The 12,692-nt window shown below is 35.6% G+C and overlaps 1 protein-coding gene across 2 annotated transcripts in view; it reads left to right on the top strand.

The window, feature by feature from the left end:
* The window catches only part of slgA (proline dehydrogenase slgA), a 42,771-nt gene that overhangs the window by 25,265 nt on the left and 4,814 nt on the right, over positions 1 to 12,692 (top strand). For both annotated transcript variants that reach the window (XM_033486023.2, XM_076520081.1), the window contains exons 2-4: positions 3,516 to 3,724; positions 7,062 to 7,243; positions 12,605 to 12,669. In XM_033486023.2, coding sequence (XP_033341914.1) covers positions 3,516 to 3,724; positions 7,062 to 7,243; positions 12,605 to 12,669 — 456 coding nt within the window. The remainder of the gene's footprint in view (positions 1 to 3,515; positions 3,725 to 7,061; positions 7,244 to 12,604; positions 12,670 to 12,692) is intronic.

Below are 12,692 nucleotides of genomic sequence, written 5' to 3'. Positions count from 1 at the left end.
ACTCTTTATATACCTTGTTAACTGAAACTATAATTCATTAGGACGATGTTCAAGGAATTGCGAATTCTCTTTATCGAGCAGCTCGATCGAAAAATAAACGACAATTCTGAGCTTTATTCAGAAATTTTTCAAAACATATTTCTAAAGATATTTTTTGCAGACTTATTAACGTTTCTGTTGTTCCCAACATAACAGTTGTCTATTTTATTTAATTGTCGAAAATTGAGTAATAATGTGGACATCGTAAATACTCCAGGTCAAAATTAACCTGGCCACCGCCTCGCGAGGATTAACCTCTTGCCGTACTTTAATGAGTCAGACTCGTAGTGGAAATTTCTAGTAATAAGCTGTTAGGTATGAATGTTGTTCCGTTTAAGTCGGAATCAGTTTCTATTCTCTTGTCACCAATATTTGAACATTCAATCAGATGTAAACGCGCAATAAATATAAAGTTTCTTTTTTTTCTAAGAAATTATTGCGTTGGGAAAGGTCTAATCATTGTAGTAAGGGGTTAATACGCAACAAAGAAGTGTCGATGCGACGCTCAGGACGTTTCTAACGAAAATAAGCTAGGATCTCATATTATATAGGAGAAACTCAAATTATTCGTTCGAGTAGAAGTTGCACTTGAAGAATTTGAAAAATGATAATTAGGTTCCAGAGTCTAGTTGAGTCCTGGCACAGTCATAAGACAATTATTTGTCTCAAGGAGATCATATTTTACAGTCTTCTCGTTATCACCTGTTCTTCTGGTGCTATTCCGTGGAAACTCCTAGCTCAATGCTAAACTTATCCGCTGGCTATAGTCTCAGCAAACGCATCGTCCGCAAGATTCTTACAATTAGGACAGTCCGAGACATCTACCGCTTTCTCGAGTTGCTGAATCCTCTAGCTCAACGATAGTTTCAATGTCTCAGCTATCGTCGGCCTTGAAATGATGCTGTTAACATCCGGTCGATATCGCATCTACACAACGGATCGCGCAAAATGTCATAGGGCATTTTTCGCATAAGCACCGATAAGTTGGATCGCATGCGGAGATGCAATAGTGTCGGCCAATGTATATTTACCGATCACTCTTTTCTGGAGCATTCATTTTCCTATATCTTTCTTATCAGTACCGTCTATCGATCAGTACGGATACGCGACTATATGTACAGGGTGTTGGGAAAATAGGGTGCGGACTTTGTGGGGTTTCTGGTTCACGATGAAGAGAGAATATTTTATTCTCTTGCGATTCAGATGTGTCCTGCTTGAACTGGATGTGAATTATTCGATTAATTATCGTGCGATCGGTTAAACTCGTGCTGGGAGAATCGGAAATTTTAATTGAAAATATTTCTTTATCTAGTTCTCGTAAAATTGATCATATTCATTCATTGCTCTTGAAAAAACTATGTAAAATATTGTTTATAGAAATGAAGATGTTTTGTTAAAAAAACCTGTCGTATTATTATTATTTATTGTCTGATTATTAGAGGCACGGTGATCAATGAAAAATAAAAGATTCTTTTGGAAAGCAGTACGGTGCTGAACGAGCTCAGTACTTTAACATAATTTCGGGTCGATTCTGTAAACTGTTTGTCGACAGAGCTTGTGAAATTATCGATCCTGTTAAGTTACTGTTAATATTTATCGCGATTAGTTATTATGCCTGGGAACAATCACTTGTGGTTATTTCGTTGAAAATGTCAAACGTGATATCGATCGCAGGACGATACATGACTTCAAAGGAATTGTTTTTAGTCTAATATGACGTGTTAAAAACTAGTTATTTCTAATTAATATTTTAAAAATGTTTTCGCATCCTTCATTTTATTTAACGCTATCAGTATTAACATCAAATGTCTTTTAAATATTATTTTTATACTTTTTGAGCAAGACTGCAAAAAAAATTGCGAGAAAGAAAAATTAAACAAGGAACGCACTTACCGTCTCAAACGCGTTCTTATGCTTCTGTTAAGGTCGCTGGATCGTCAAAAAAAATTTCGACTATATGCAGTGCACAGAAAATGGGATCATCATGGATGGGATTAATTTTTGAACTCTTTAATTAATTCTCGAAGAAATCGTGAAGAGAGCGTCGTCGTAGTTCGCGTACTATCAAGAACAGGCAAGCGAAATAAGTTCGATGTAACCGTTTTCGAATAAAATTGTATACGTAGGCGAGGGCAATGAACTCGCTTGCCCGCGTCAAGGCAAGTGTTGTCGCCAAAAAGAGGCAACGTGCCTGTCGCCCTCGCCGAAATACAAAGGCCGTCTGCCTGGCCGTATTACAGTCAGTTAAGAAAAACATTGTCAACAGTCGCCTCGAAGTACTAATTTTCGTAAATACCGTTCCAGCCAGTTTCCATCCTACAAGGGTAAAGCGAGAAAGAGAAATCAGGAAACTATCGCTCGAAACTGCTTGTAACACGAGGCGCGATTTACGATCTGAAAAACGGAATGTTTTTTTCATGACAGATACAACATCATACGCCGTTTTTCATTCGCGCGAGGTAAATGGTTATAGTAATTTGCGCGCGGATACCGTACACCGGTGCGCACAGATCATAACTCATATCTCGTGACTCATGTTGTCCACAGTTCGCGATCATCAAAAGCAAACACAACTCATTCATTGCAATTCAACCACGTGAATATCATTTCCTCACTGCCAAGTTCTTCTTCCGTTCGCCTGGATGTCCTCGTTTCTATGCAACAATGATTCAGTGACTTTTTAAGAACAGGAATGTTAAATTTTTGCTCTTGCACTTTCTCTTTATACTACATAATTCTACTGTTTATACTCGCATTGTACTTTGTATTTTAGTTTTGTATTAAAGTTTTAGGACACATTAATTACATTTGGGTATAAAGTATACTTAAATTATTTTACTGTCCTCTAATCGAAAATCATTACTGCGCTTGCTGTTTCATGTAAGCAATTTTACATATGAGGAAACTCCAAGTTTATGCGTTAATGAAAAGCTGCAGTACGCAGACTTTACGTATTTATTAGAAAAAATCATGATGGCAATATTCGATAGGTTCAACCAAACGAAAGAATAAGGAAACGCTACTGCTATGAAGAATTATTAATCATAACTGACAATATCTCGAAAATGAAAACACGTGTCATGCGGCGGTTTTTCTTGCAACCGTAGATTTGTCATCATCATGAACTTTGTATCTTATTTCAGTCTTCCTCGAATATTTAAAACGGATTATCTCAGTAATTAGAGATTAATTAGAATTATTAAGAGTGTTCGTACACAATTGTACATTCAATTTTTGTCTGACGTGTTAAATATTTTGTCTACTGTTTATCCCTATCTCAGTAACTTAAACCTTTTGGGTGTCAGTACAATTCGTATATTTGATTTTAGTCTAACATGCTAACTATTATTTTTACTGTATACTCTTGATGAGCTCCTTCTAGTTAACCAAATTTTATTCAAATATCTTTAACCTATTGAACTATCGATCTCTGGCCATCAACGATTCACTTAAGGGAAAAATCTGTTCTGTTTCAGCTAATGAAAATAGCCAAGCAGGTTCTTGGCGAGAAGCTTTTCACAAAGCTTATGAAGGCTACATTTTACGGTCACTTTGTCGCCGGCGAAGACGAGGTGCAGATCACTCCTGTCCTGGATAGGCTGCGACAGTTTGGCGTGAAGCCGATCCTTGATTACTCTGTCGAAGAGGACATCTCTCAAGAGGAAGCTGAAAGACGTGAAATACAGTACGTATCCGCCATTCTTGTATCCGTTGTACTTGCTCATCATCATTAGCCACCTTTATCGCACGTGCACAAACCGCGTGCATATAGGATTCACTTGATCCACAGTGGATCCAAGAATTATGGATTTACTCAAGCTTTCTGCCGTAACGTAAGCCGGAGATATACAATGTTATAAACACGTGTAAAAAATACAATAGACTTTTCGGTGCTTCATTGTAATATTCCTCGAGCTCACACGAACAAATTGTTTAGAGCTCAAATCAGTTCACCGTTTCTGATAGTATTTTTTTAATAGTTCTTGTAAAATCGAAGGTCAGTTAAGAAATTTTTAAAAAATAGTTCAAAAACTACAACAATCTCATTCATAATCCACGAAACTATTTAGATCAATGTAATGTAACAAGTTCGTTTGAAATTATTATTTGGAAAAAAATTATCGAGCTTCTCTTAGACATAGTTCAGACATTGAAAAACCTATTAACTCGTTATGTCAATCACATATGGTTGACTCTAATCTTTGATAAAGATTTCAAAATTCAGTTTTATTTTAATATATTCGAACATCTAAGATGTTTAGACAAAAAAATCATGATAAATTTGGTGTTGATGTTCAGCATTTAAAGTGTTAATAGGTTTCCAGTAAATGAAGTGTTAACTACGTAGTCCAGATCGCGCCAATACGCTACTGTTCTTGCTTACGCTATCACGAAAGGTTCGAGGACGTTCATATTTTGAGATCCACTGGATCACGATCGAACAGCACGACTTTCACGGCTTTTCATTGGTAGAATACGATGACAAATTAGCACCTCGCTGCCCGGCTAGGACCTCATCCTCTCATTTCCACGCGAGCGCACAAGAAAATCGCGAAATCAAGTAAGCATCGTGCATAATCGAACGCATTAATGTCTCAGGCGTGAATCCGAAGTTTACCAGCAACGGGCAATGCCCGGGTTAACCAAAAATTACTAGTTACTTTTCATTACTTGTAAAACGGTTTGCAAACATCTATACTTAATTGTTGTATTCTGTAATTACATTTTTATGTGTAAATGCTATTAGAAGATGAATTCTATTATTTATTTTGTTTTAGTAAGACATAAATACTTAATGAGGCATAAATATGTGAGTCGAATAAAAAAATATTTTTTACCGTTTTTGGGTGCTTTCTACCCTATAGTGTGTCGGTTTGTATGCGAGTTTATCTCGAATAGGCAACAGGTAGAAAGCTGAATGCGAGTAAAACAATTCCACGAGTCCAACGTCGAGTGTCCTACAAGCATAGAACCGCTTTCCTGTTGCGAAGAAAGCTATTTTTCAAGTAAAAGTGACGGTTATGACGACGGGATTAGGGTGACGGTTTTTACTTGAAAATTATCTGAAGGAAGGTATCGCTCGCGAAGACTCTCGGAAGAATCCCGAAAGAGGTTACTATGTTAGCATCTCGCTGGTACCATAAAAGGAGATTTCAGCTTTATGGCGAATAGAGTTCTAGAGGACGTGAAGGAGCCACTTGCTGAATCAACTTTCATTGGATTCACAAATCACTAGTTTGGTTTGAAATCATTCAGGTTGTTCCTAGATAACGATTGAACTGCGAATCTTTATGCGAAATAAAAATTGTCTCATTTAATTGTAAGGAACACAATTTCGACGGAAAAAAATGTCTTTGTTTTCTTAATAATTGTAATAAATTGGAGATAATGGAACAAAATATCCTTAAATTTTGTCTAATGCCTTCACAGTTCTGTATCTAACTTATTCAATTTTTTTCATAAATCCACGGTCTACTAATAATTATCAATAGGGTGCGGATTTTATGTATTTATGAAAAAATGAACAAGACATACAAAATTGTAACAAGATTAGGAGAATTCAAGGATACCGTTACATTATTCTCAACTTGTTACAATTATTAAAAGAGGAAGGACATTTTTGTCTAATTTATTGTTTTTGCAATTAACATAGATAGTTTTAATTTTGCAGAAAGATGCGCTGTCTTTTTATGAGGTAAAGGGTGAAAAGGTTTATATACATTGCAGTAGTATGAAATTAATTTTGGTTGAAGTAATGCTTCAGTAATACCATTCTTTGAATATAAATGCAACGCTAATAAACATTATAGGGTCATTAAAAAATAGATTGATCTCTTTTCGAGGTCGGCGTTTATTGAATTTTATGATTTTCGTTCTTGCTCGAAAAGAAGTTAAGTGATGTTGCTGGTTTCCACTTTGCACTTTCGAAGATTGAGTTTGTGTTTGTAGCTCAATAATTCCTCATTTATAATAAAAGTAAATGAATGTTAAGTATTTGAATTCAAATTATTATGAATTTCGATAAGAGTTAAGTCATTACACCAATTTCTGATTTCTCATTTTCCTCTTTGTCTAAATATTGAATTCACCTTTAAAAACACCTAAGGGAAGCAACCGTCCACAGTTCCGCTGGGAATATTACAGTTCCTTAACTATTAAGTATCGTATTAGCATAAATAAAGCTTTTCTATCGTCAACGGCATTAAATGCAAATAAGTCTCGAAGGAATAGAAGACACAAGAGGCGGTAAACCGTGGATCTGGGCTTGAAAGGCATGGATGTGTTCGACTGTGCAAGATAGAAGAATTTATTGATTCCCTGGCTTGCGAAATTTTTCATGAGTACGCGCGTGACAAAGTTATGCCACTGCATTGACATGGAAATTCTTCTCTCTGAACGCAAACCGGAGGGAAACTTTCAGAAAACAACTTTCGTTATTAAAGCACGTTGGAAAAATAGTAATCTCGGAACTGGGAACATTGTTTGAAACAATTGCACAAGGTATAGTGTGTTCTGATAGTGTAAATGCTGGTAATCTTGGCAAAATCCGAACTTAATATTCAAACTGAATAATTTAGTGCAAAAGTTTAAGTAGGAATTGATTACGTCTCTTAATACTCGAACGTCGGATCTTTTTGACAAAAGTATAACCGAGTATGTTTAGCGTCATTAGTAATTTTATATATCAATTTTTGTCAATATATTTTTTAGATATTCCGTCTGGATTTTTAATTACAATTTGTTGTCGAAAATTTGATGGTCAAGTACGATAATCTGTCGTGTTAATTTTTTTTTTTGACTCATTTCTGTAAATGCATGAAACATAAAATGCATAAAATCCGCAGTGTAACAGTTCCCTTTAGTGATCGTTATTTTTTCAACGAGATTCTCTGCACTGTTCCATGTCACCTGCACTTGTCGTATAGTCTTTTGCATCATCGGCATTGAAAGATGGATGCGTAAACAGCGGTAAATGAAAAGGGAATGTTCAAAGCAATGACGTGTATATTGATGGATTACAGAGCTTCTGTGTCTGAAGCCGGGGACGAGAAAAGGGAAGGGCCCCTGAAGAAGTATCACGTGGCGAAACCGTTTGCTGATCGACGGTACAAGGTGTCTTCGGCGAGAACGTACTTCTACCTGAACGAAGCTTCTTGCGAACGGAACATGGATATATTTATTAGATGTCTGGAATCTGTTGCAGGTAAGTCAATGTTACTGCGTCAGATAGATAGTCTTGTACTTGCCACGCCCGAAGTTTCTCTTCTACTGCCTAAATAACCTCTCTATTATGCTAAAAGAAGAACCGGCGAATGTTACAGTGAAGATTTGTGGTAGAATCTGAGCAAACAATTTTAGAACCGCGCGCGAAAACTATAAATCTTAATACAAATGGCAAAACTTTTTTTGAGATGAATGAAAAATAACGTACCGTTATTGCCTTGTCCATTTATTCATTGAATTTTTGACAAAAGCAGAGAATTGTCTTTTCCAATTATTCTTCGAAGAACTGTTTGCTTATTCGTGATTTTTGTAACTCGTAAAAAACTTCCAGTCGGCGACGAAAATATTCGGACACTTTCTAACACGGAATAAATTTTAAAACATTTGTACAGATGCCTCGAATTTATTTTAAATGTTAAGAATAAGATAGAAATCTGTACGAATTACAAGACGTGTGAGCCAAGCATAATTTTCACTGTGATACATTACATTCATTTTTGCCATAAATGCATAAAATCTGTAGCCTACTTATTATGTATATTTTTCAGATTATTGATGCCCGAATGAATGAATGTGTATTTCACGAATCATTTTGCTCCAGTTCCGAAGTATTCTCAAACCTGTTTTGGTACCACTGAGACCGGTACAGCTTCGAATTTGCTGCGAAAAAAATATCAATACCGATTCCTTCCCTCCGATCCCATGAAACATGTATGTATGTGAACGTTTTAATACGAATGCAATCCAGAATGCTTGTGATTTCCGAGGTGGAAGATAACGTTGCACGTGTCGGGAAATGTTCCGACGTTTGATTCCACACAGTCTGGTCAAAATGCAAATGATTAGTGAGCCAGACATCGGTAAGTCTGTGCGAAGAGATAAAGAGTGCCGTGGGGAAAGTACTGGCTCGAAGTTTATCGAAATGTTCATTAACATTAGAACTACCAAATCAGTCAAAAAAGAATTTTTCATTTTTATTTTTTCACAATTCCTGATATTACAAAAATATTTCTATGATAAATTTTTAGATAAACTTCTTTATTTATGCATACATTATAATACAATAGTTATCGTACGAAGTTTAAATAAATCAAATCTTGCACATTGTTATAAAATAATATATATATCAGTAACGCTTAGGAATCGGTATTTTTATCGAGAAAGAAATTATCGAGGATTAAACAACAATTTAAGAAAGAAACAACAATTTATACACAATGTATTCGTACATAATTTCGCTACTTCGATGGGTTGAAAGGGTAGATGTTGTGATTTTCGAATTTTTTATATATCGTTAATTTTCAATATTACCGCTTATCGCGGCCGATGGCCATCACTGTCACGTAAATCATTGGAGCTTAGAGTAATCGTTGCGCGGAATACATTGGAAAAGGTTGTAAAACCGTTGCTGCTGTATGATTAATTGACGCAATATTGTGAGCTGTAAATTATGACAGTTTTGAACTTGGTATTCTAAACACGGAACTTTATGCGGTATTCGGTCGCATGATTCAAAAGGCACCTGGAAAATCAGCGTGGAATTTTTGAGCCGCTGTGGTTTCGTAGAGTGCACAGAAAATCATTGATAAAGTACAGAACAGAGTTTTATAGCTCCATCTTTTTAGTAATTTACTGCAAGCATTAACCTGGAGACAAAATATCGCACAATCTCGGCTGCTCTTTTCTTTGTATTGCGTCCACCCAGTTTCTACGTCCACGTCGTTTCTGTAAAATTGCAACGTAAGTGAAGGAATAATATTCGGATAAAATTTGCATAGAAAAGTTCAAACTTGCCTAAACTTGCAGAATTTAATCAAATATTAGATAGGGCAAGAATAAATATTACAATAGCGTAATTTAGTACCATGAATTCGTAAGAATTGGGTCATTGCCGTAGACAATCATAATTACAAGATTCCAGGACAGAATGTTCCATTAATAATTCATTGCACGTAGTTCAATGCTCGGGACCGTGGAAAAACACTTCGCCAGTGAGGAAACATCCGCACAACAGAAACGTATAGAATTCATCACATTTTTAATCTGTACTACTGGTATCAACATTCGGAGTTCGAGACACTCGAAGGTTGCAGCGTTAAAGGTCATTACCACCGCCATGAGATCATTCGCAGAACACGCGATGGAAAATGCCGTGTTTCATTTAAACAAGTCAAGGCCAACTTAAAGTCTCGCGAGCCGTTCCGGCAACACACCACTTATAGTTTAGTTATTTAACCACATATTTCTTTTATCAATGAACATTGCACTTCTGAACAAAGCTAATCCGTTCACGTGTCCGTCTGTCCGATGGGAAACGCGTGACGTCCGTCATTGCCTGGCGGAACATGGCAATTATTCAAATAAAATTGATTAAAAAGCGATGGGTCAAGAGGCGATCAGGAAATTTTTTCCATTTGTTGGTTTTCAGTTCTTTGAGGTTAACATACTCCTTTGAACTTAATTGTAGCTGCAGTAGATGCAAACGAGTTACTACATGCAATCTGGATCGTGAACTTTGTGTGCATTTGTAATATAAGTTAATAGGTGTAATAGAGAACTATGAAGACATTAGAAGAATTTAAGAGTATTTTTACTCTACTTTTGAATTGTTAAAATTATTGAAAGAGAAGGTTCATTTTTAGTTTATTTCTGCTTTTGTTAGTGGCTTGGACAATTTTCATTTTGCATTTTACAGTCTAGTAGAAATCATTGTTAAACTGTATATATCTTTTTTAAAAAGAAGGTGGACAAAATACTTGTATTTCAATGATTCATGGTACCTACTGAAGATTTGAAGGCTCACATCAGAAAAAAGAAATTTTCTTTAAGTATTAAAAACTTGTGATAACGAAGCAAGAAGCTGTAAGCTATAATACTTGAAGATTTCATTGTAATAATTATTATTAAAACCATTTGTTCGCGCGTTGTTTTAATGGTGTGACTCTCTGCAAATTATAAAAGAATTAGCACTTTAATTTCCTATGAAAATTTCGAATGATCAGCTTATTGCACGAGGATCTCTATTACGTCTAATTTTCATTATTAATGGTAAGAGAAATTGAAGAGAAATATTGGTTGATAAATCTGCTAAAATGGAAATTTTCCTGATATTGGAGTCCTCTTGAGAACGATGGCCATTTAGGAAAATGCTTTTGGATATTACGCAACGAAAATGTGTTACTCAAACGAATCCTTTGCCATGGCGAGGGAAGGCACTAAAGTAATGAAATCTCTGAGAGGGTAGAAGTCCCCAAGGCAAACTGGGAAGGATGAACGAAAGAACAAACCGCGTGAAAGATCTTCAAACGTTTCCACTAACTAACGCGCATTCCCTTCAAGGTGTAGGGGCAGTAATTCTTTCTGTCAGCGAGCTGCAGCAGAATTATGGTTCCCTTGAATGATAAGATGATATAGCGCTGCGTAAATCTGTTCCGCGGAGCGTTCAACAATTTCGGACGTACCGTTTGAAACCACAAAATAACAAGTGCTTTAATATTTAAGGCATATTAATATATAATTATAGAATGAATCGAATTTGATTTTCGGCCTAATTATCCAGAAAATCACATTTAACACTTTGAATTTTATAATATTTTATAATAATAGCAAGATTGGATTTATTTAAACTTTGTATAATTTCTATTATGATTTGAGCTTGAATAGAGAAAAAATGTCTCGCAGAAACATTTTTATAATGTCAAGAATTGTAAAAGAAAAATTTAAATGCATCTTCGACTGATTTGGCATTCTTAGTGTAAAAGTCTCGATTGTGATGTATTATTTACAATTAGAAGTAGACTATTCCTATATATTTTTCAATGAAATTGTTGGTGATAATTAAGCTGTGTCGTGATAATATTTGAAGACCACATTTACATAAACGCAATGTAGAGTAATACATTTTGTTGACCTAGCTAGACGAACTACCTATCTTAATCTGTATCTTCATAAACAATGCTTCGACAACCGTCTGTGCATTCTCGTAGTTCTACATCTGCGACAGTGTTCTCAATTTTGCATCAAACAATAGATAATCAGGGGCTTGTCCTGCTCTAGTAAAGATGTTTCTGTAAAAGCAAATAGGCCAGTGGTATTTCTTTCTCGGAAGATGTACGACTCTGTCAAAGCTCGTTCCACTGCAAATAAATTTGATGTTGCAATTCTACTTCGATAGAAATCTAGTTTCATTGAAGCTTGGTTAAATTACTCAGTTAAATTAAAATTACGTTATTGCGCTCTGAAAAAAATAACCCGAATAATTGTAATTAAGAAATTTTCGAATATATCGAACTAATTTTATGCGGATTAGATCGGTTTAATTAGAAACTGGTGATATTGTTGAAGGAAATTTTTGACGCAAAACTTCGAAAATTTTGCTCGGCGAGAACACGTGGACGTAGCATCTATAAATATCTCCCCTAGGGAATCTTGTATTCTCTTAAGCGTCCAAATAACGTGGCATAACGGTGCCTCGAATAGCCGAAAAAGTTTCCAGTTCATTTGAATAATGTAATTCGGCCCGACCAATTACAGTTGTCGGTCTTCGATCAAACGATAGCGCGTCATAGACGATACTTGCAAAGCGTTCTTCAGATAAAAAATTGCTGATCATTTGCTCACCAAAATTCAACGATCTAGTAACAGTCTCTTAATTTTTTATAACGGTCACAAACATCGACACTTTTTTCTGAGCAAAATTAGAATCGATCATGCTTCATCTAGTCTAATAATAAGTAGAGCAAATAAACTTTTTATTCTGCAGGTATACCGGTTGATATAAATATTATTTTTCATTTTATAGGGGGAAAGAAACCAAACAATGCATTGGAGAACACGAAAATTGTTGTTTATATGTATCTATTGTTTGTGAAACGTATTCTTCAAACATTAAAACCTGAAATATCCTACGCATTACAAACTAATATCTACCTCGATCCTTGTCCTGACGAGAAGAGACACTTCAAGCACAAAGACCCTTTCCGATTCGTTCCGTAAATATCTATGTTCTCCTCGGTCAAGAGAGGGTACCTTGTAACTAATGGTGCATCCAGTTAAGTCTTCATTCTATTTAACCCTCAGCGGTTTAAAGGGTTGCCGAACTTTTGTTCCATTTTAGCTCTTGCGTAACGAATTTAGGTCACATCGACACACATTCGTCGTTGGCACATTTATTCATTTAAAATTGTACGTAGTTGTCATCATGAAGAGAAATGACTCTTTTACAATTTAAACGTACAATATCTTATATCTTGCAGTACCTCTTGTGTGTCACATCAGTTACAAGATACACTATCAAATTTTGCTCAAGACAAATGTTTTATGTCTTCACTTTTCTGTTCAGGTGCTTCAATGGGTGTAGGTATTACAGCAATTAAGCTGACGGCTCTTGGTCGACCACAGCTTTTGGTACGTATTTATTTTATAAAACG

This window comes from Megalopta genalis, chromosome 3 (genome assembly GCF_051020955.1).
Source record: "Megalopta genalis isolate 19385.01 chromosome 3, iyMegGena1_principal, whole genome shotgun sequence".
NCBI lineage: Eukaryota > Metazoa > Arthropoda > Insecta > Hymenoptera > Halictidae > Megalopta > Megalopta genalis.
The sequence above is the reverse complement of the archived record's forward strand: the minus strand, read 5'-3'. Positions and strand labels throughout refer to the sequence as shown.